Below are 25,336 nucleotides of genomic sequence, written 5' to 3' on the forward strand. Positions count from 1 at the left end.
AGGGACCTGCCAATTTTAGACCGCAATAGGGACAGAGCTGGAAAAATCATTAACTGTTTTTTAAATTCGGTCAAAACATGTACAGTTCATTTATCAATTCCTCACGATTCCCATTTTTCTGAATACAAATATCCATGGATAGAGAATTGAGCCTGACTTTATATACTGTCAGGGTTACTTACTAAACGGAGAATTATTGGAATTTCAAAAAGAAATTAAGGCAAACATAACTGAACTGTGAAAATGCTCCAAATTACCTATTTGTTCAGTTCTGCTACTATGACCTTAAATTTAAAATTCACTTTGAATTTCCTTGTAATAACCCTGTTAATATATTATCTATATTATTTCACCTGCTACCATTTTAGTGATGCAAAATAGCTAACACCCTGACTGTAAGTCCATCTGCTCTCAGGCAGCACTTGGACATGTATATCCAAGTGCTGCCATTACGTACAAACCTTCGCCATAAATTCTACACTAACATTAACCCCTACACTGCACATTAACCCCTGCACTGCACATTAACCCCTGCACTACCCTAACACTAAACATTGAGTTCTACACTGCACATTAACCCCTGTACTACCCTAACTCTAAACATTGACCTCTACACTGCACATTAATCCTTGCACTACCCTAACACTAAACCTTGACCTCTACACTGCACATTAGCCACCGCACCACCCTAACACTAAGCATTGACCTCTACACTGCACATTAACCCATGCACTACCCTAACACTTCTACACTGTACATTAACCCCTGCACTACCCTAACACTAAGCATTGACCTCTACACTGCACATTAACCCATGCACTATCCTAACACTAAACATTGACCTCTACACTGTACATTAACCCCTGCACTACCCTAACACTAAATATTGACCTCTACACTGCACATTAACCCCTGCAATACCCTAACACTAAACATTGAGTTCTACACTGCACATTAACCCCTGTACTACCCTAACTCTAAACATTGACCTCTACACTGCACATTAATCCTTGCACTACCCTAACACTAAATATTGACCTCTACACTGCACATTAGCCACTGCACCACCCTAACACTAAGCATTGACCTCTACACTGCACATTAACCCCTGCACTACCCTAACACTAAACATTGACCTCTACATTGCACATTAACCCCTGCACTACCCTAACACTAAACATTCACCTCTACATTGCACATTAACCCCTGCACTACCCTAACACTAGACATTGACCTCTACATTGCACATTAGCCACTGCACCACCCTAACACTAAACATTGACCTCCTACAGTACCCTAACACATTAACCCCCCACTACCTATCACTAACAATAATTCAAACTGCAACCTAAAATTATCATGTTATAAAAAAAAATATACATCAAATAATGCAGTTAAGGGTTTCCGGACACATCATAATAAGCCAAGAGACCAAAGGTACGGTGGATTATAAATGTTTCTAGAACCCCAATATATACATAATGTGTATAAACTAGCTTTGCTAAAAAGCAGACAAGGTCTGTAGTAGGCATTTTGGTCCTTTATAACATCACCTTACCATGTCTAAAAAGAGCCATCCCCCTAAATAAATAAATGAAAAAAAAAAAACAAGCCCATTGTTTGCATAATTAAACTCCACTCAGCCAGGGAATATGCTAACACAATTAAGGCCATTGTATTTTTTGACATGCATTAATTAATACAGATCCTGTTTAGCAAGGTGATTATTATTATTATTATTAGTTTGAGTTTATTTTGTGTTTTCTTGTTTACAGTATTAAAAATGAGTATGTAACATGTTATTGTCTAATTAATGGATTTTTAACTAGAGAAGAAATTTCGATGAAATGGTGATCAAAAGGTGAATTGCAAATGTTGGACCCAGTTTACCAAAGTGGAAAAGTTATTTTCTTGCTTTATTTTTATAGCTAGGCTGATATTTTTTAAATTTTTCTGTTTTCGTGTCAGTTTTGCTCAGTTCCTAGTTTGGCTTGTGTGTGTTATCTATATAGAATTTTTTTTCTTTAGTTTACTTGATTTTATATGGTGTATATATATATATATATATATATATAAATACACACACACACACACACACACAAAGAAGATGAGTGCACTCAGGGGTCTTAGTAGAAGTAAAGAATCATCTACGTTTTAGTCCAAGAGTGCACTCTCAGACCCCTGAGTGCACTCATCTTCTTTGTATATAGTGTGGGAACCTGAGTGCTGGGACCGTGGATATATATATATATATATATATATATATATATATATATATATGTATATATATATGTATATATATATATATGAGAGAGAGAGAGTTTGTTTTGTTTTATTTTTGCAATATATCATGTAGTGCTTTGTATCTAATGTATTCATACGAAATAATCCTACATAGAGGTTTACTGTATGGAACAAGTACATTTTTGGCTTCACATATTTAAACCTATGCGTTGATGAATTGGTTAAAGCCAGCAATACTTTAAATTGACGCAAATTAATAATTATTTATTGGTAAGGTCTTAACTAAATGAGAATATTTATTTTTAAATGTGATACTTTTATTGGCTAATTCGGAGGGATACTTTCACGATACTAAGGACCCTTCATCAGACATGTTTATTGGGTCAAGCTAGACAAAATTGAAACAAACGAACTTTGGATGTGTGATGTGAGCAGAATTAACATGTGATAATTAACACCTCTTCTTGTAGTGTAATTTTTTTGTTTAGTCCATAAAAAGTACTGTATGACCCCCCAACAGTGCAGTTTTGATACATTGCCATTTTATTCAAAAGTAAAAAGTTTTTTTTTCTTAGTTTTACTCTATGCTTTATATATTGTTATATAAGTAGATCTGCAAATATTTGATTATTTGTCTGTTTACTTTGTCTGCAAAATATAGTAGCTACATTTACCATTCTTTCATTTATTTCAGTACCTGTATACAAATGCAGTCTGTGTTTAAAAAATAACACTAATGAGTTGTAGAAAATGCAGCATAAATTAAAAGACTGAAAAATCTAACTTGCTTTTCAATATATTTTTAGAGTGAAGACTCAGATGAAGAAGACCTTTGTGCTATTAGTGACAAATGGACCTTCCAAAGACTCAGTCGCCGTTGGTCTCGGGTGGATGATATTGATACATTGTTCCGTCGTTCTGAGCGACTTGGATCCACTGGGGATATGAAAAACACTACAAGCAGCGAAAGTGTTTTAACTGATCTGAGTGAAATATGCTCCATCCACAGTGGAAGTAGTGGTGGGAGCGATTGTAGATGCTCGTATCTTGGGAGTAGTGCTTCCAGGGAAACTTTTGAATATCCTGAAAATATGTGCATGTCCGACTCTAATGCAACAGCTATTTTGCCTCATTTTTGGCCAAAGGATATTGCAGAGGGAAAACTGAATGTCAAGAATGAAAAACCTACACAGACTAAATCAAAAACTCTTTTAAAATGCATGGGAACGCTCAGAGGAAAAGGGACACATGGCAAGTTAAAAAATGCACAAAAAACTGGAGGTTTAGTAATTAGTGACCCTGTACTGCAACTGGAGCCTGCATCCCTCAAAACTATGAACTGTACTCAGGTAGGAAAAGTGCAAGTGAAGGACATTAATTTAACTGGAAGTTCAGATCTACAACCCCAAAAGGACGCAAATGCTGAAAGCAAGGGTCCTGAATCCAACAAACGTGGGGGTATGTATCTGGAGGACATTGATCTGTTTACAGTGTCAGGTACACGTCTGAAAGCAGGTCAGGCTCACAAAAATGAATTTCATTCTCAAGAGGATTTGGTTGTGCATGTTCCAAAAGACCATAAGCCTGGGACATTTCCAAAAGCACTTTCTATTGAAAGCCTTTCACCTACAGAAAATTACTGTGGTGTAACCTGGCAAGATGGTAAGCTCTCCCACAACAGGCAGAAGGTCCTTAATGCCAAAGAACCTAGAATTATGTCTTCTAGGTGTCCAAGGGGAAGCCGAATTAGTGTGTATGATAATGTTCCAGGGACTCACTTGTATGCCAGCACTGGAGACCTTATGGACTTAGACATAGATGATCTCTTTCCTCATTTAGATGATGTGTTACAACATATCAATGGACTTCAACAGTCTGTAGACCACTGGTCAAAAGATGTTATGCCAGAGCTACAGGACGATAATGTGTCCGTAGATGAATCAGGGACATCAGCATTTAATTCTCCTAACCCTATAACATTAGACTTTGAGGGGAATTCTATTTCTGATGACAGGACTACTCCAAGTGATCTGGAAAGAGATGCTACGTCTCTTAACGAATCAGATACAAATGGTACAAGAGAAAGAAGAGATTCTGGAGTTGGAGCATCACTTACTAGAACAAATAGGTAAGCAGTTTAAAAAATTTGCTGATTTCCAAACTATCCCTCCATAATACATATATATATTTCTTCTTATTATTATTATATATTTTTTTATTTTATTTTTATTAATATTAAGATTTAAGAATTAATTACTATTGTTTTAATTTTTTTGAAGCGTAGAGTCTAAGTTGCGTTGAGTTTGACCTATGTCCATATCTTATCACCACAAGTGTGGATGGATCATCAAACATATCTATCTCCACAGAGTACCAAGCAATAGGATGACAGTATGAGTTGAATCCCCTTGGATACTTAGCATTCCTTCCTCTTCATATAAGTTTATGTGTAACTACGAGCCTATGTAAATGTAATGTTTTTATGGAAATCATTCATTTAGTGGATATTTATTTAATGGACATAGATGGTGTACCCAATATGTGACATATGTACTTGCATTCTACCATTTATTGTGTAGTGATCACCGTCAAATGTGTTCTTTCTACATTTAGTCCATGCAGGAATGGCACTGAAGTGTTATATGTTAGCAGTGTGTCCTCCACGAAGATCGAGAATGGTGTTTTAGTGTTTGTTTATATGTCCAAGTAACTGCAATGTTTACAGACTTGCAACTGTTTTATATCTTCTCATTCATAACACTTGTTCCTTAGGCGCTTACGGTGGCCGAGTTTCCAGTTCTCTCATCGGCTCAGTCAGTCTTCAGCATCGCTACAGATCAGCCATCAGACAGCAGGGCAGCTGAATTTACTACAAAAATTTTCACTGCTTCACTTGACAGCTATAATGGAAAAGTATTCCATGTCAAACAAGCATGGGTGGACTTGGTAAGTTAACATATAACAAACTACTTGCGGTGACTGAAGGTTTAATGGTATTGGAGCATTACAGATATACACACACACAGGGGCGGACTGAGAACCCTCAGGGCCCCCGGGCAAAATAAATCAAGGGCCCCCTTACAGGCCCCACCCATACTCCGCAGCAAGCGCCACCCATGTCCCGCCTCCATGCACCGCCTCCAGCCACACCCTACACAATCTTTAGACACAAGGAACAAAAGTGCAATAATCCCTTCAAGGCCCCAGTAGAGACTACAATTGAGGGCTAATGGGCCATGGAGGGGGGTCTTTCTAGCAGAGGCTATCTCAGTGTCCTTTAGAGAGTGTGTTAGAAAGAATCCCCTCCAGGCCCTATTAGAGACTACAATGGAGTCTAACAGGCTTGGAAGGGGGTCTTTCTAACAGAGGCCATCTCAGTGTCCCTGCTGGAAACAGTCGCCTCCAGGCCCCAGTAGAGACTACAATTGAGGGCTAATGGGCCATGGAGGGGGGGAGCATTCTAGCAGAGGCTATCTCAGTGTCCTTTAGAGAGTGTGTTAGAAAGAATTTCCTCCAGGTCCCATTAGAGACTACAATGGAGTCTAATGGGGCCTGGAGGGGGGTCTCTCCAACACTCTGGTTCCTATTCACAATATAGCAACACAACATAGCTGATACCTAGGCCAAGTTGGCTCCTCTTACCTTAATTACTGTTGCTGGCTGGCAGTCTGTGGGCTTGCTGGAAGGCTGTGGGCTTACTGGCTGCGGCTGGCAGGCTGTGGGCTTGCTGGCAGGCTGTGGGCTTGTTGGCTACTGCCGGCAGGCTGTGGGCTTGCTGGCTGCGGCTGGCAGGCTGTGGGCTTGCTGGAAGGCTGTGGGCTTACTGGCTGCGGCTGGCAGGCTGTGTGCTTGCTGGCAGGCTGTGGGCTTACTGGCTACTGCCGGCAGGCTGTGGGCTTGCTGGCTGCGGCTGGCAGGCTGCGGCTGGCAGGCTGTGGGCTTGCTGGCTGCGGCTGGCAGGCTGTGGGCTTGCTGGCTGCGGCTGGCAGGCTGTGGGCTTGCTGGCTGCGGCTGGCAGGCTGTGGCTTGCTGGCTGGCAGGCTGTGGCTTGCTGGCTGCGGTTGGCAGGCTGTGGGGTTGCTGGCTTTAAGCCTAACTGGTGGCCTGTAGGCTGGCTGGCTGTCTACTGGCCAGCCTGTGGGCTGGCTGGCCTGTGGGTTGGCTGGCTTGCTGGCTACTGGGGCACTCGTAGATTATTTAAAGAAATAATCCATGCACAATAACCACTACTACTCTGTGTAGTCGTTATGGTGCCAGGAGGGCCGGGCCCCCCTCCCAGAGTAAGTAGTCAAACCGTTTAAGAACAGTTTGACAACTTACCTGGGGTCTGCTGGGATATGAGGCTGTAGTAGGGTATAGGAGCAGTGGTGCAATGTGTAAGGGGTGCAGTCTGTGTGAAAGGTTCAGTGTGTGTGAGGGGGTGTAGTGTGTGAATGTGTAGGGTGTGTGGGGCAATGTGTGTACGAGGGGGCTGTGTATGTGTGTGGCAATGTTAGTATGGGGGGCTGTGTGTGTATGGGTGGGCAGTGTATGTGTGTGTGTGTGAGGCAATGTGTGTAAATGTGTATGGTGTGTGTGGGGGCAGTGTGTGTGTATGGTGTGTGTGGGGGCAGTGTGTGAATGTGTATGGTGTGGGGGCAGTGTGTTTATGGGGCTAAAGTTCACTCTCACCACTGCGACCACCAGGAATACCTGGTGGTCACAGTGTTGAGAGTGAACTCTAGCCCGTAGCTCCAGGGCTAGAGTTTACTCTTGCAAGAGCCGTAACGCTGCCGTGGTAACCGCGGCAACGATCTGTGCTCGCGCAAGAAGGACCCAGAGGAGCTGCAGGCTGAGCTCCCGGGTCCTCTCTTCCTCCCTCCCCTGCCGGCTGCCCGCACGGTGCCTGCGGACAGGGGAGGGGGCAATTGCCCTCCTCTTACTCCCCCCTCCCCCTCTTCTTACCCCCTTCTTACTCCCACTCTCTTCTTACCCCCATTCTTACTCTCCCCCCTTCTTACCCCCCTCCCCCCTCTTCTTACTCCCCCTTCCTCTTTTTACTCCCCCCTCCCCTCTTCTTACCCCCTTTACTCCCCCCTCTCTTCTTAATCTCCCCTCTTCTTACCCCCTCCCCCCTCTTCTTACTCTCCCCTCCCCCTCTTCTTACTCCCCCTTCCTCTTTTACTCCCCCTCCCCCTCTTCTTACTCCCCCCTCCCTTCTTACCCCCTCTCTCTCTTCTTACCCCCTCCCTCTTCTAACCCCCCTCCCTCTTCTTACCCCCTCCCTCTCTCTTCTTACCCCCCTCCCTCTCTCTTTTTACCCCCTCCCTCTCTTTTTACCCCCCTCCCTCTCTCTTTTTACCCCCCTCCCGCTCTCTTTTTACCTCCCCTCCCTCTCTCTTTTTACCTCCCCTCCCTCTCTCTTTTAACCCCCCTCTCTCTTTTAACCTCCCCTCTCTCTTTTAACCTCCCCTCCCTCTCTCTTTTAACCCCCCCTCCCTCTCTCTTTTAACCCCCCTCCCTCTTTTAAACCCCCCTCCCTCTTTTAAACCCCCCTCCCTCTTTTAAACCCCCCTCCCTCTCTCTTTTAACCCATCTCTTTTAACAACCCCCCCTCTCTTTTAACCCCCCCTCCCTTTCTCTTTTAACCCCCCTCCCTCTCTCTTTTTACCCCCCTCTCTCTTTTTACCCCCCCTCTCTCTTTTTACCCCCCCTCTCTCTCTTTTAACCCCCTCTCCCTCTCTCTTTTAACCCCCCCCTCTCTCTTTTAACCCCCCCTCTCTCTTTTAACCCCCCTCTCTCTTTTAACCCCCCCTCCCTCTCTCTTTTAACCCCCCCTCCCTCTCTCTTTTAACCCCCCCCCTCCCTCTCTCTTTTAACCCCCCCTCCCTCTCTCTTTTAACCCCCCCCTCTCTCTTTTAACCCCCCCTCCCTCTCTCTTTTAACCCCCCCTCCCCTCTCTCTTTTAACCCCCCCTCCCCTCTCTCTTTTAACCCCCCCTCCCCTCTCTCTTTTAACCCCCCCCTCTCTCTTAACCCCCCCCCTCTCTCTTAACTCCCCCCCCTCTCTCTTAACTCCCCCCCCCCCTCTCTCTTAACTCCCCCCCCTCTCTCTTAACTCCCCCCCCCTCTCTTAACTCCCCCCCCCTCTCTCTTAACTCCCCCCCCCCCCCTCTCTCCCTCTCTTTACCCCCTCCCCGTAGCGTGGCCGAGAGGCTCTGCGTCCGCGGTGCCGACTGGATTGATAGGAAGGTGCACACACACTGAGTGTGCACCTTCCTGTCAGTCCGGCCGGGTACAGGAAACAGAAACTCCTGTTCCGCGCGGAACAGGAGTTTCTGTTTCCTGTACCCGGCCGGACTGACAGGAAGGTGCACACTCAGTGTGTGTGCACCTTTCTATAACTCCGGCCGGCACCGCGGACGCAGAGCAGCTCGGCCACGATACGGGGAGGGGAGGTGAGAAGCTGCAGCCGCCTGAGAGCTCTTAAGAGAGCGCTCAGGCGGCTGCAGCATTTAAAGGGGCGGCCGGGCCCCCTGATGGCGGGCCCCCCTCCCGGCCGGGCCCTCGGACCATGTCCGAAGTGCCCGACCGGTCAGTCCGCCCCTGCGACACACACACAAACATAAACATAAACAAATAAAATGGACAAAAGGTTTCCATGGTGACTGCTTCACTTTTATAAATTTGCTTAAAAGGACCTATAGTTACCAGAACACCTACAGCTTAATGTAGTTGTTCTGTTGTGTATTCAGAGAAAAGGCAGTGTTTACATTACTGCCTCGGAACACCTCTAGTGGCAGTTACTTAGACGACCTACAGAGGTGCTTCCTGGGTCAGTGCTGCACATTTTTATGATTTCAGCAAAAGAGGTGGAGCGGGGACTAACGCGGCACTGAAATAAAGATGAGTTTTAACATTTTTCACAGGGTAAGAAGGGGGTGGCCACCTAATGTGTTTTTAACACTATAGGGTCAGGAATACAAATTTGTATTCTTGACCCCATAGTGCTCCATTAAGAATTACCTTTGACTATTGCGATCAAAAAGGTCCAATGAATCTGGGATTTGTGGTTTTTATTTTATTTTAAAATTTGAATTAAGTATGAAGAACAAAATGTTATTCTAAATGTTTTATTGTATATGCCCATTTTCCATATGATCAGTATGTATTTAAGACAAAAAAAATCCTGTGAATTAGCAACTAGTGTTCATAGTGTTAATAAGCAAGATATTTGCCTATTAGACTTACCCAGTCATCTACGTACTGTGCCAAGCAGCAAAAGGCGCATTACTTGAATTATAATAGTTTGTTAAGGTTAATTAACAATTGACACAGCTACATTTTGGGCTTGTTTTGCAAGTTGCTGGTTGCGACTCCATGTTGATTGTCTTTAATTCTCATCTGAACTCCAGGTCTGTGCCAAAATTTATGAAGAGGATGAAGGGGCCTGATTACAAGGATAAACATGTATTTGGTGTTCCTCTAATGGTTCATGTTCAGAGAACCGGGCAGCCGCTTCCCCAGAGCATTCAGCAAGGGTTACGTTTCCTGCGCAGCAATTGTTTGGATCAGGTAAGTGAAATGTTGCAGATCATTAAACATTAATTGTTGTATATCTTTAAACCTTAGTTTTTTTTCTTTAGAGTGAACCTATCACCTGCAACGAAACAACAGGCAATTAAAAAATATCTGTGTGCCGGAGTTTATTGTGATAACATTTCTAAAACGGTTCAAAAACTTTGCAATTTGCATAATGGGGATAATGCACTACATGAATGGAAAACAAAACTGACATAAATTTTAGGCAAAAATTGCCGATTTGGAAATATTCCCCTGTTCCATCTGCTTTACTATAAAAAGAAAATATCTTTTGTAAAAGGGGTTCTATTGACTCCTTCCTCTCATAGTCTAATTTTAGCTCTGAGGTCCTGAGAGAGAGCACTGTGATCATGGGAGAATTCACATTGTTGTCAGTAAATACTGGATAAAGGGTGACTTATGTGACCAAGCCTGCAAATGTTTATAGACTACAGTAAGGCATTTATACGCATCTATACTGTAATCAGTGATTTAGTGTGTTATAATCAAAAGATGACTAGGATAGGACATGCCAAATCGATGACAAACAGTTTAGGGGCAATGAAGAAATAGGAAATATTCCTATACTTTTGTCTGACAATATTTAAAAATGCATTTACTATTTTTCAGTAAAAACATAATGGATAAAATAATTAACTTTTGTTTTCTCGCCATCGATATCAGATTTATCAGACTTTGTCCCCACCCAATTTGATTTTTGAACTACAACTCCTATGATGCTGACATATGCTAAAAAGGATTCACAGGGATTTCTGGATGGCCACAGCATTACTTACCTAACCTAAAGTTTTGAAAAACTATGTAGAACATGTGGCCGTTATTTAATTGTATTATTTTATAAACTATAAGACTTATAACAATTTTTTAACATCAAATATTTAATGCTTGAGAAATATATTGGCTGTTTGTAAATAATAATAGATACGACATTGTGGGACAATATCTGTGCTCCAGTGCACCACCTAGTGGCATAACATTCATATGGTTCTAGATTATACTTTGTGAAGAACACATTTTTCAGTTCAGTTTTAAATTACAAGCCATTGAACAATTTCAGATAGAAGAAATGAAGGAAAAAATGGTACCTATCGTGTCCTTTTAACAAAACAAACCAAACTCTAAAATGGTAAAATAGTGATTCACAGTTGGTGTTAAGAGTGGTACTAGACGTGAAAATTGTACAGTTTTTCCAAATTGTTACTATTTGGATTTTTTAACATTTTTGGTTGAAGTTCATTATGAAATTTTGAGATTCAAAAGGACACTGAATCATCGAAATTCTGCTGAATTTCAGTTCAGAGCAATCTGAATTTCCAAGTCCAGAATGAATAATAATTTTTTTAATTTGTGAGATGTTGAAACCATATAAAATATTGACTTTTTGTGTCATATCACTGGTCTGTAGTTGGCATCACACAATAGCCCCATGCATGACGCAGTGGGAGAACTCTTTAGCCTAATGTTTTTGCCATTCATCAATATTATGTCTGCTTAAAAATGGAAGGGTCTTGGGCCTTACTCATGGAGTTGTGTGGGGGCTTACTAATGAAAAGTAAGTTTCTGACTTTTTTTGGAGAATGCCCCCATTACATAGTTACATAGTTAGATAGCTGAAAAGAGACTTGCGTCCATCAAGTTCAGCCTTCCTCACACCTGTTTTTTGCTGTTGATCCAAAAGAGAAAAAACAAAAACAAAAAAAAACCCCAGTTTGAAGCACAATTTTGCAACAAGCTAGGACAAAAAATTCCTTATTGACCCCAGAATGGCAGTCAGATTTATCCTTGAATCAAGCAGTTATTACCCTACATTGAAAGATTATATCCTTGAATATTCTGTCTTTGCAAGTATGCATCTAGTAGCTGTTTGAACATCTGTATGGACTCTGATAAAACCACTTCTTCAGGCAGAGAATTCCACATCCTGATTGTTCTTACAGTAAAAAAACCTTTCCTTTGCCTTAGACGAAATCTTCTTTCTTCCAGTCTAAACGCATGGCCTCGTGTCCTATGTAAAGTCCGGTTTGTGAATAGATTTCCACACAATGGTTTGTATTGGCCCCGAATATATTTGTATAATGTTATCATATCCCCTCTCAGGCGACGTTTTTCTAAACTAAATAGGTTTAAATTTGTTAACCTTTCTTCATAGCTGATATGTTCCATTCCTTTTATTAATTTTGTAGCCCGCCTCTGCACTTTTTCTAGTGCCATGATATCCTTCTTTAGAACAGGTGCCCAAAATTGCACAGCATATTCAATATGTGGTCTTACCAGTGATTTATAGAGAGGCAAAATGATATTCTCGTCCCGAGAATGAATGCCCTTTTTCATGCATGACAATACCTTACTGGCCTTGGCCACTGCTGATTGACATTGCACATTGTTGCATAGTTTGTTGTCTATAACAATTCCCAAGTCCTTTTCGTGTGTTGTTATCCCTAATTCGCTTCCATTAAGGGTATACGTTGCTTGTGTATTCTTTACGCCGAAGTGCATAACTTTGCATTTTTCAACATTAAATTTCATCTGCCATTTGAGTGCCCAGTCCTCCAGTCTATCTAAATCCTTCTGCAGCAAAGTAATATCTTGCTCACATTGTATTATTTTACAAAGTTTTGTGTCATCTGCAAACACTGAAACATGACTTTCAATGCTGTCTTCAAGATCATTTATAAAAATGTTAAATAGAAGGGGTCCCAGAACAGACCCCTGAGGGACACCACTTGCCACCTCTGTCCAGCTTGAAAATTTACCATTAACGACAACTCTTTGTATTCTGTTTTTAAGCCAATGTTCTACCCAAGAACAAGCATTTTCATCGAGACCGATTTCCTTGAGTTTGAACACTAATCTTTTGTGTGGAACTGTATCAAATGCCTTGGCAAAATCCAAATAGATCACATCCACTGCAACACCCTGATCTATACTTCTACTTACTTCTTCGTAGAACGCAATCAAGTTAGTTTGACATGACCTGTGCTTCATAAAACCGTGCTGATTTTTGCTGATAACCATATTCTTCTCAAGGAATTCTTGAATATTATCCCTTAATAACCTTTCAAATATTTTACCAGCCACAGAAGTTAAGCTCACAGGTCTATAATTTCCAGGCAAGGATTTTGAACCCTTTTTGAATATAGGAACCACATCTGCCTTCCTCCAATCCTCCGGAACACTTCCTGAAAGAAAAGAATCTTGAAAGATTAAAAACAGAGGTTCACTTATTTCTACACTTAGTTCCTTAAGTACACGTGGATGGATACCGTCAGGCCCTGGAGCTTTGTTTATATTAACTTTCTTTAGTTGCTGCAGCACATTGTCTTGAGTTAACCAATTACAATTATTCTGCAAGTTTTTAGTAGCAATCATTTGCACATCTATTGCCATGGGTTCTTCTTTAATATATACGGAGGAGAAATAGTTATTTAGAATTCCTGCCTTTTCTTGGTCTTCATTAACTAACACCCCCGTTTCAGTTTTAAGTGTACCTATACTTTCATTTTTGGGTTTTTTGGAATTTATGTACTTAAAAAATGCTTTGGGGTTGGTTTTGCTCTCTTTAGCTATCATTTTTTCATTTTGAAGTTTAGCAAGTTTAATTGCCTTTTTGCACGCATTATTTGCTTTCTTATATCTTTTATAAGATGCATCTGATTTGTCTGATTTAAATGCTTTAAATGCCCTTTTCTTATTTTTAATCTCTTGTTTTACTTCTCTACTAAGCCACATTGGTTTTAATTTGTTTCTTTTATACTTATTTCCCAATGGTACATACTGAGAAATGTACCTTTCTAATATTTGTTGGAAGATGATCCATTTATCCTCAGTGTTCTTTTCACTAAAGAGTTTATGCCAGTCAATATATTGTAAAGCTTCCCTTATCTTATTGAAATTGGCCTTTTTAAAATTATATGTTTTAGTATACCCCATGTGCTTTTGTTTTTTTGAGTTTATTTCAAAGGACACTATATTGTGATCACTATTTCCCAAGTGCTCACCTACTTGAATGTTGGTCAAAAGATCAACGTTGTTTGTTAAAACCAGGTCCAGACAAGCGTCCATTCTAGTTGGTGCTTGTACAAGTTGTGACATGAAGTTGTCATTTAACAAGTTTAAAAACCTAATTCCCTTTGCTGAGCTACTAGTCCCTATGTCCCAATTTATGTCTGGGTAATTAAAATCTCCAATAATTAAAGTGTTACCAAGATTTGCAGCTTTCTCAATTTGCTCAAACAGCTGTTGTTCCTCGTCAATATTAACATTAGGTGGTTTATAACATATCCCAACCAATAGTTGGTTTCCCTTCTTTTCCCCCAAGCAGATATTTACCCATAAAGCTTCCACATTTTCCTCATCGCATTCAATTTGCTTAAGATTTGGCTTTAAATCATGGTTGACATACAAACATACCCCACCACCCTTCTTGTTTTTCCTATCCTTCCTAAATAATGTGTACCCATTTAAGTTAACTGCCCAGTCATGTGTCTCATCCCACCATGTTTCAGTTATGCCTATTATATCATATTGTTTAGTGTATGCTAATGCCTCTAGTTCCCCCATTTTGTTATTTAGGCTCCTTGCATTAGTAAGCATACATTTAATATCATGCGTCTCTTGTTTATTTTGTGAATTACCAACATTACATAGCTTCTCTGTTCTGAGCTTGCCCCTCCCCCCGTCTCCACCCTCCTTATACTGTTCTAAAGCCCATCTCCTTTCTGTCCTATCTCCATTTTGTAGATTGCTATGACCCTCCCCCCCTACTACTAGTTTAAAATCTCCTCCAACCTTCTAGCCATCCTATCCCCCAGCACTGCAGACCCCCTTCCGTTTAGGTGCAATCCATCACTACTATATAGGTTGTACCCAATCGCAAAGTCGGCCCAGTGCTCTAAAAACCCAAAACCCTCCTTCCTGCACCAAGACTTCAGCCACGCATTAACCTCTCTAATCTCCCGCTGCCTTTCCACTGTAGCACGTGATACATAATACTTTGCCATTTTCTATTTTCGAAGGTGACTACACCAAAGCTTATGTCTCTGGCACTAAAAGTCCCGAACGAAGACACTTCCCTTTATTTCCCTTTGGCCATCTATGTCCTATGACATTTAGCACAGGAACTAAGGATTTGCCTTTTGGTATTTGCTGTTTGTGTAAGGAGACTACTCTGCCAAACGTAAAATTTGTCCTCCTGTTTCAGATGATCAATGCGAAAACATTCTATCTCCACAGGTTGGTTTGTTTAGAAAGTCTGGAGTTAAGTCTCGGATCCTGGCCTTGCGCCAGATGAATGAGAGCTGCCCGGAGAATGTAAACTATGAAGACCAGTGTGCGTACGATGTGGCAGATATGATGAAACAGTTTTTTAGGGATCTTCCAGAGCCACTCCTCACAAGTAAACTTGGAGAGACCTTTCTCCACATATACCAATGTAAGTATACTTAGACTAGGCATGAGTAACTAAGATACACATTTTTCTTGTTGTTGTTTAATACGTGTGTAGCCTTTCTAGATTGCATTAAAGGGACACTATAGTCACCTGAACAACTTTAGCTTAATGAAGCAGTTTTGATGTATAGAACATGCCCCTGCAGCCTCACTGCTCAATCCTCTGCCATTTAGGAGTTAAATCACTTTGTTTATGAACCCTAGTCACACCTCCCTGCATGTGACTTGCACAGCCTTCCATAAACACTTCCTGTAAAGAGAGCCCTATTTAGGCTTTCTTTATTGCAAGTTCTGTTTAATTAAGATTTTCTTATCCCCTGCTATGTTAATAGCTTGCTAGACCCTGCAAAAGCCTCCTGTATGTGATTAAAGTTCAATTTAGAGATTGAGATACAATTATTTAAGGTAAATTACATCTGTTTGAAAGTGAAACCAGTTTTTTTTTTTTCATGCAGGCTCTGTCAATCCTAGCCTGGGGAGGTGTGGCTAGGGCTGCGTAAACAGAAACAAAGTGATTTAACTCCTAAATAACAGTGAATTGAGCAGTGAAATTGCAGGGGAATGATCTATACACTAAAACTGCTTTATTTAGCTAACATAATTTAGGTGACTATAGTGTTCCTTTAAAGGGAGTATATATATATATATATATATATATATATATATATATATATATATATATATAGACTTACAGTCTGTCTTTCCATCTATTGATTCAATCAAACTCTACATCTTAGATAGAAACTCACACGCACTCATACACGCTGTGCTTTGTCCAATCATCCATGCTGTCTGCCTATCATACGTTTATCTTTTTTTGTGGTTTTTATTTAGGCCACAACAGACAAACTTGAAAATTATCTGACTGACATACTTTTTTTTTCATTTCTGTGATATGTCTGCTATATATTTACTTTCTTGTGAATAAAGACACCTGTTTATATATATATATTACACATCCCTGATTGTCATTTTTTTTTTTTTTTTTACAATTTGTGTCATTAAAATGGAAAAAAAATAGTATTAATCCTATTGTGAGGGATTTGTTAAGTATTTTCCTAAAAACTACATTCATGTCATTAATATCTTTAGATGTCCCCAAAGACCAGAGGCTCCGAGCCGTGCAGTCAGCCATCATGTTGATGTCAGACGAGAATCGAGAAACTCTGCAGACGCTTTTGTGCTTCCTTAGGGATGTCACCTCAGTAGAAGAAAATCAAATGACCCCAATGAATCTCGCCGTGTGTTTGGCGCCATCTCTGTTTCACCTTAATTTATTAAAGAAGGACAACACTCCAAGGTAATTATTTTAAACTCTAGTCCTTATTCATCTCTAGATTGACATGTAATCCAAGAGTAAGATGTCAGAATGGTTATTCAGACTGCATATAAATCTCAGTAATGTGCTTGAACAGGTTCGTCACAGTACAAGAAATCAAATGGTTCTAACGTACAATGTTGACTTCTGAGAGTAGATCTGAGGACGTCCGTGGCATTTAGTTCAGCACATTGCAAGGACATGATGCTATAATGAGAATCATTTCTGTTCTAGCTACATTTTATGCACTCAATCTCTAAACTTCATTCACAATAAATTGTATTGAGTTATCAGATATTTTAATAGTATTTATGTATGTATTAAATGAATACTATAGTGTCAGAAATACATACGTGTATTTCTGACACTATAGCTCTAGGATTGCTGTTTAGGTGACCCCCCCCCCCCCCCTTTCCTCCCCCCCCCCTGTCAGAAGCTTAAGAGGTGAGTTTACTCAACTTTTTTTCCTGCGCTGCGCCGGTCCAGACTGGGCTGTCCACCTCCCTCCCCCCCCCCCCCCCCCCTCCCGAGTTCTGTCTCCTTGCCTGGGATCATCAAGGTCTTGGTGACTGCCACTAGAGGTGTTACTTCTCAGTAATGTAAACACTGCCTTTCTCTGAAAAGGCAGTGTTTACATTAAAAAGCCTGAGGAAACAGGCAGTAGACACCAGAACAACTACATTGACTAAAGCGTCCCTTTAATAATAACATTATTATTATGATGTTATTATCCGTTGTATAGTATCTTTATTGTACTTCTTACGTTCTTAAATCACCAAAGAATAATGGGTGTTGTAGTCCAATACAAGTTGGAAGTGGACCTGTGAGAATTAGAAGGTTTAATGACATATAAGCATCAAACATTTTTTGTTCATATTCATTTTGAAATATTAAATTATATTTAGCGGGCTTGAAATATCTCTAGAGCCTAATCTATTAGGGTCATTTACCAAAGGCTGGATTCGCATCAACAAGTTCAGGAAAGATAATGTTTTGGTTCAGGTCAATTTGATTTGTTTTAGTTATGACCCAAATTGCTCAAAATCAAATTATGGGATATTTCTTTTATTTCTAAAATGTTTTTTTTTTGTTTTCTTTCGTTTGAACCACAGAGCGATACAGAAAAAATATGCAACAGGGAAACCGGATCAGAAAGACCTCAATGAAAACCTGGCAGCTACACAAGGGTTGGCACACATGATAATAGAATGCAATAAGCTGTTTGAGGTAAGATATCTACCAGGGTATCTACAGCCAGCTATGTAGCAGGAGCCATTTACTGACATGATTTATCATTTGCATGCTGTGCCTTTCATAGATACACATTATGTAGCCCCTCTGGTGATTAGAAATTAAAAATCCATGCATTTATGATATCATGCATATGGGGTTTTGGGACAGTGTCATAAAAAAGTCTACCCTATATCCAGTTGCAGTGCCGTGGACCTTCTCTGTTTGCCTGCCCTTTAACTGGCATTCTTTTGAATATATCCCAAAAGTAAAGGATTCTGGGACAGATGAGCGGTATACTTGGCAAGAAAGTCAAGGGTCTTGGAATTACCTACGACACCATGCCATGGCATTAGTTTTAATAACAGTCGCAAATTCATGTAATCTTGTTCGAGTTTTGATTATTTATGTATTATCTATATGTCCTACCACTCAGTCTCGCAATGCGTTTCATCCTCATATATTTTGTATTGTAATGTGAGCTGACTGATTCCTTATGTTCTATAGGTTCCGCAGGAGGTTATAGCCCAGTCACGGAATTCATATATAGAAGCTGACAACCACATTCTCACCCTGGAGGAGATTGGGAAACAACTGGAAGAGGATGGGGGCAACTATAGCACATACTTCGAAAATGTTATCCAAGCACTGCAGAAAGAAGCCAAGGAGAAGTTTAAAGGCTGGATCTCAATCTCAAGCCCCGAAAACACAGACCTTGCTTACAAAAAGGTAACATAAGTGTTGCCTACTCAAAGTTTTTTTTAATGTTCTTCATTAATCTCTTTGTTTTCTTTGTAGAACATTTATAGACTTTTGTTTGTATATTGTCCTTAAGTATCACATAATTATTTTTCCTGTCTTCGTAAATTCCATAATCAAATTTTTTAATTCATGTAACCTGTCTTCTACTTAGCTAATATATCTGTTAGAGATTACGCTATTCCATTCTTTGTTGTTTAATCTCTATATTGTATTTTTCATTCTAGGTTGGGGACGGCAACCCTCTGAGACTTTGGAAGGTAGCAGTTGAAGTAGAGGCTCCTCCATCAATTGTCCTTAATCGCCTCTTGAGAGAGCGCCACCTGTGGGATGATGATTTCCTTCAGTCGAAAGTGATTGAGACACTCGATATTAAAACGGAAGTTTACCAATATGTGCTTGATAGCATGGCTCCACATCCCTCCAAAGACTTTGTAGTTTTAAGGTAAGTTAAAAAATACAGCAAAGGATATATTTTTTTACAATTATTGTTTTTTTGGCTCGGAATCGATTATTGACTATTTGCATTGTTAATATAATTATTATTTTAGCATCTTTCTTTATTGTAGCAGATGTATTATTGTGAACAGTAACTATATTTTGATTTACTTTTTGAAGACTATAATGTAGACATTTTAATGAAATACTTGACACATTTCCCATAATGCACATTGGCAATAGCCCTAAAGAGCTGTGGGGTTTTTACTTATGTTATATTATATGTTTGTCTATTTTTGTAGGATGAGTGTTTGCTGAGTGATTCTTATTAAGAGTCTCTGGGAAGTAATTCTGGTTTGCTGATATCCCGATGTAGCTTTTATTAATAATTCCAAATGTTATTTTTTTCTTCAGAACATGGAGAACTGATCTGCCTAAAGGAATGTGTACTCTGGTGGCTACTTCTGTGGAACATGAAGAAGGTACGCTAATCGGAGGAGTCAGAGCGGCTGTCCTCGAAACGCGTTATCTCATAGAACCTTGTGGATCTGGGAAGTCTAGGTTGACACATATTTGCAGAATTGATCTGAAGTAAGTATATTTCATTGTAGTTATTTTCTTACCAGAAATTCCTAAAGTAATGAATAGTTACATAATTAAAGGGATTGTCTAGTGACATTTTGAGCTAATATATTTTTATTGCAATATATTTTACGCATTATGAATAAAAAAAACTAAATACTTGCAAAAACACAACATACAGGGATACAATTTCTAATTAGTGGGCTAATAGCTGCTTGATCCAAGGAGACATCTGACTGCTATTTTGGGGTCAAGAAGGAATTTTTTCCTAGTTTGTTGCAAAATTGGAAGCGCTTCAGACTGGGTTTTTTGCCTTCATTTGGATCAACAGCAAAAGCATATGTGAGGAAGGCTGAACTTGATGGACGCAAGTCTCTTTTCAGCAATGTAACTATGTAACTATGTGTTGAGATTTTAATTAAACATTTTTATGTCTTTTTTTTTTCTCCCACAGAGGCCATTGTCCTGAGTGGTACAATAAATGCTTTGGACATCTCTGCGCAGCCGAAGCACTGAGGATCCGAAATTCCTTTCAACCACTGGCTACAGAAGGACCAGAAACCAAAATCTGAGAAAGCCAAAGGAAATTCAGTCTTTTTAGAAGCTGGACACACCATTCGAATATCAACAAGCTCTTAGAACATTCCTTGGGAATATACTATTAATAATTATTATTCGTTGTTTTAACTTAATTGTAAAAAGGAGTCTCTATGTACATATTCACTGTAAGTTTGTACAGTATATTTAGTAAGGTTCTAAAGTAACTCTTATGTATGTAAATTATAACTGTATAATGTCATGCTTTCTATGGAAGCAATTTATATACTCTTTATCATTGGTATGTTATTTTTACATTGCTCATATGGGTTTCACACGCAAAAATAAAATTATATAGAATTATTATTTTTTATTTTTTTTTATTGTGACTACAAGTATTAAATCAGGGCAGTGAAACTTGTGCTTGGCTTAAACTATATATTGATGATATGAATTTAATACATTAGGCTCCCTAGCCATGATGCACTGTGCTGCCTGAGCCAGATATGGTACTGTGTAAATTAAATTATATAAATATATATATATGGAGCTATATAGGCATTTTTATATATTCACAATTAAAGTATGGTATCGAATAGAAGTCGCCAATGTGCAATTACAAGCTGCTATACAAAAATAGCGAAAAAAGACAAAAAACTAAAAAAAGAGCTCTTGTAGGGCCTTTTTAAACTCATTATGTCGATGTTTCAATCGTTATTTAGGATGTCAATGAAGACAAGTGCAATGTTTTGCTCATCAGTATGGAACTTTTATAAAGACATCTCTGGAAAGATTCCATGCCGGAGACAGAAATATTGTACTGTTTATATTGTGTTTGTACAATACATAATTCACATTTTTTACCTATTAGCCCTCTGGCGATTTATTTTGTTTGTCTTTTTGTCTGTGAGGTGCTGTTTTATTCTTTATCATTACTATGTTTATTATTTTGATACATAGATCCAACACATTTCACAACGCTCATTCACTCCACAAGTGACATTTAGTTTTCTCCTGTTCACACCTCACCTCGAACTGGACTTGCGTAAAGTTTCCTCATTCTTGTTGAAAGGGGAACTGTCCCATCTCATGAGTTTACACCATTAATTAAAAAATTAAATATCATCTATATATTTGTATCTTTAGATTGTAAGCTCACGGTAGGGCCCTCTACCTGTTGTATCGGTCTGTTCTTATTGTATTGTCTTTTTCCCAATTGTACAGCGCTGCGGAATGTTTGGCACTTTATAAATACCAGTAATAAATAAAAATTAAAGATTTAGCAAAGGACACAACAATACAGTTCAGACAAGACAAAGCCAGCCCAAACATTGGTATCAAGAGACATATAAACATGTGCTTTCCTATGTTGACTGCCATGTGCAAAGCTTATAACAGTAGAGGCTCGTCCATAGGGTACTTGGGGTAGCGTCCCACCAGTTTTTATGTGAGGGAAAAAATATTTGCAGTAGTTTAACCCCTTAAGGTCCAAACTTCTGGAATAAAAGGGAATCATGACATGTCACACATGTCATGTGTCCTTAAGGGGTTAAAAAACACGATTCCGGGGCGGAACCTGCAAGCTTGATGAGCGGACGCCATCTCTAAGAGCTCCCAAACACTTGACTAAATCTAACCAAATATCACGAAAACTATAACCCTTCCGACCGCCTTACCGTTCCAGCTGGTCCCCCCGAGCCACAACGCATCGATAGATCCCTTTCTTCCTCACGCCAAAACACTTCCAAACCACGGCGCAAATCTGCGGCCTACTGCACACCCCTGAGCCTGGGACTGGAGGCACTCCTACGCGGCAACACCACACAACCCCCACTGGAAATGGAGCCTACAGCCTCCCTAACGCAGCCAGATTACCGGACCGCAATGGGACGTCACTCCCAAAAGCCAACCACCGCGGCAGACGGCAGAGACATTGGGGCCATGCTGTGGATTTTCTACATTACCTTGACAATTGCGAATAAGGAAACCAAACTCCACCTTAACGAAAGTAATGGGTAGACTATGTTGGGGATTCCCGAAGTCTTTGTCAAAGTTATTGTATACAGCTTGAAAAAAACAAAATACTCTGTACATAACTTCTTTGCAACATAACAAGACTAAAGGCAAGATCAGGAGGACCAAAAATCAAGCAGGCGGCAGAAAGCAGAATGAAAAAATAAAGAGTTAGAGATCAAATTTAGGAAACAAAAAAATCAAGAAGTTAAATTATTTTAAAATTACATTTCAAAATATATCTATAGAGATTAAAGGGAGTTATTTATCCGTTTAATAATTGTTTACCGAATCCTTAACCTGGCAATCAGTGGTGGATCCGGGGGGCAACAGGTAATCTCCCCCCCGAGAAAACCGACGGTCTCCTTCTCCCCTGCCAGCACATGCAGGTGCTACCCCTGCAATGTGCCTGTGGACCCGAGGGGAGATCAGAGATCTCCCTCCCCAGTCCGCAGGCACTATGCTGACAGCAGGCAGGGGAGGGAGGGAGAGAGGACCCGGGAGCTCTGCCTGCAGCTCCTCCGGGTCCTCCTCTCGCGAGCACGGAGCGTTGCCACGGTTACCACGGCAATGCTCCAAATCTCGCGAGAGTGAACTCTAGCCCTGGAGCTATGGGCTAGAGTTCACTCTCCCCACTGGGCCACCAGGGATTCCCACTGGGACTACCAGGGATCAAGAAATGTCCCCCCTCCTCCTCAATAAAGGTAAGAAGGGAGGGGGGACATCAATATTTATTTTAATTAACCCCTTAAGGACACATGACGTGTGTGACACGTCATGATTCCCTTTTATTCCGGAAGTTTGGTCCTTAAGGGGTTAAATAAAAAATATATATATATTATTTTTTTAAAAAGCCCCCCTACCCTTATCACACACTCTGCACACATATACTGCCCCCCATACTGCCCCCATGCACACACATTGCCCTCCATACTGCCCCCATACACACACACTGCCCACACACACTGCTCCCCATACACACACACACACTGCCCGCATACACACACACACACTGCCCCCATACACACATACTGCCCACCATACACACATACTGCCCACCATACACCCACACTACCCCCATACTGCCCCCCATACACACACACACTGCCCCCCATACATACACACTGCCCCATACACACACACACACTGCCCCATACACACATACTGCTCCCCATACACTCATACTGCCCCCTACACACACACTGCCCCCATACACACACACTGCCCCCCATACACACACACTGCCCCCCATACACACACTGCCCCCATACACATACTGCCCCCATACACACATACTGCCCCCATACACACATACTGCTCCCCATACACACATACTGCCCCCATACACACACACTCTACATACATACACCACCCCCATACACACACACTGCCCCCATACACTGCCGCCCCATACACACACATTGCCCACACTCACACATACACTGCAATACTCACACACACGTCAACTGTTACACACACATACTGTCCCACACATACACTGCATCCCTGACATACACTGCCGCCCTCACTCACACTACAACCTTCACACACTGCTCACACACTGCCCCCCTCACACACACACTGCACCCCTTACACATTGCACCCAGGGCCGGACTGGGGATGCAAAGCAGCCCTGGAAAAAAAATCTATGCCAGCCCCATAAGTCAATGCGACATATATTGTCGCATGTAATATGTAAAGCTATGTCTTGCCACCCCAGATGATTGAGTTATATATATATATATATATATATATATATATATATATATATTTCTATATATTGCTTTTTCTAATATAAAATATTGGTCCTTTCAGAGTAAAACGTTTAATTATACAGTAAGCATACTCACATGCCGACACAGACAATCTCACTGACACGCACAAGCTCATTGATACACAGCCTCATAGACAATCTCACTGATATACATAAGCTCATTGACATAAAAACACAAGCTCACTCACTAGCAGACACACACACACACATACATGCGAGCAAGCTCACTAGCAGGCGCACACACACACAGCTTAATGTAGTGGTTCTGGTGTCTATAGCCTGTCCCTGCAGGCTTTTCAATGTAAACACTGACTTTTCAGAGAAAAGGCAGTGTTTACATTGCTTCCAAGTGACACCTCTAGTGACCGTCACTCAGACGGTCACTAGAGGTGCTTCCTGTGTCAGTGAGTAAAAACACTATTTTTAAAACACACACACCATGGCAGACACACACACACATAACACGACAGACACACACACACCATGATAGACACAAACGTGACACAAACACACACACACCATGACACAGACACACAGTCAAACACACCATGACACAAAGTCCATGACACACACACCCACACTATGACAGATAGACATACACACCATGACAGATAGACACACACACCATGACAGACACTCGCACACCATGACAGACACGCACACCATGACAGACACACACACCATGACAGACAAACGCACACACCATGACAGACAAACGCACACACCATGACAGACAAACGCACACACCATGACAGACAAACGCACACACCATGACAGACACACACACGCACACCATGACAGACAAACAAACGCACACCATGACAGACAGACACACACACCATGACAGACAGACACACACACCATGACAGACAGACACGCACACCATGACAGACAGACACGCACACCATGACAGACAGACACACACACCATGACAGACAGACACACACACCATGACAGACAGACACACACACACCATGACAGGCACAAACAAACACACACACACACCATGACAGACAGACACACACACAAACACACATGCATACACTGACAGCATTACACATGTGGGTGATTGGCTAGGGGGTCATGCAGGGCAGAGAGCTGGGAGTGCTGTCGGCCGCAGAAGGTGCTGGGAAGGCGGCCACGGAAGGAGCTGGGGAGGCGGCCACGGAAGGAGCTGGGGAGGCGGCCGCAGAAGGAGCTGGTGAGGCGGCCGCGGAAGGAGCTGGTGAGGCGTCCGCGGAAGGAGCTGTTCTGGCGGCCGCAGAAGGAGCTGTTCTGCGGCCGCAGAAGGAGCTGGGGAGGCGGCCGCGGAAGGAGCTGTTCTGGCGGCCGCATGGGAAGCTGTGCTGTCTCTGCTCCCCCGCCCTCGAGCGCTACTGAATGAGACCGGGGCCGGAATATGACGTCATATTC

General features: G+C 41.2%; 1 protein-coding gene across 3 annotated transcripts in view; it reads left to right on the plus strand.

The window, feature by feature from the left end:
- The window catches only part of STARD13 (StAR related lipid transfer domain containing 13), a 260,123-nt gene extending 239,120 nt beyond the window's left edge, over window positions 1-21,003 (plus strand). For all 3 annotated transcript variants that reach the window (XM_063429412.1, XM_063429414.1, XM_063429408.1), the window contains 10 exons: window positions 3,051-4,372; window positions 5,017-5,190; window positions 9,638-9,797; window positions 15,057-15,255; window positions 16,365-16,572; window positions 17,703-17,817; window positions 18,328-18,549; window positions 18,807-19,024; window positions 19,432-19,608; window positions 20,054-21,003. In XM_063429412.1, coding sequence (XP_063285482.1) covers window positions 3,051-4,372; window positions 5,017-5,190; window positions 9,638-9,797; window positions 15,057-15,255; window positions 16,365-16,572; window positions 17,703-17,817; window positions 18,328-18,549; window positions 18,807-19,024; window positions 19,432-19,608; window positions 20,054-20,171 — 2,913 coding nt within the window. In that variant the 3' untranslated portion in view covers window positions 20,172-21,003. The remainder of the gene's footprint in view (window positions 1-3,050; window positions 4,373-5,016; window positions 5,191-9,637; window positions 9,798-15,056; window positions 15,256-16,364; window positions 16,573-17,702; window positions 17,818-18,327; window positions 18,550-18,806; window positions 19,025-19,431; window positions 19,609-20,053) is intronic.
- Window positions 21,004-25,336: the final 4,333 nt, after the last annotated feature.

This window comes from Pelobates fuscus, chromosome 1, assembly GCF_036172605.1.
Source record: "Pelobates fuscus isolate aPelFus1 chromosome 1, aPelFus1.pri, whole genome shotgun sequence".
NCBI classification, from domain to species: domain Eukaryota; kingdom Metazoa; phylum Chordata; class Amphibia; order Anura; family Pelobatidae; genus Pelobates; species Pelobates fuscus.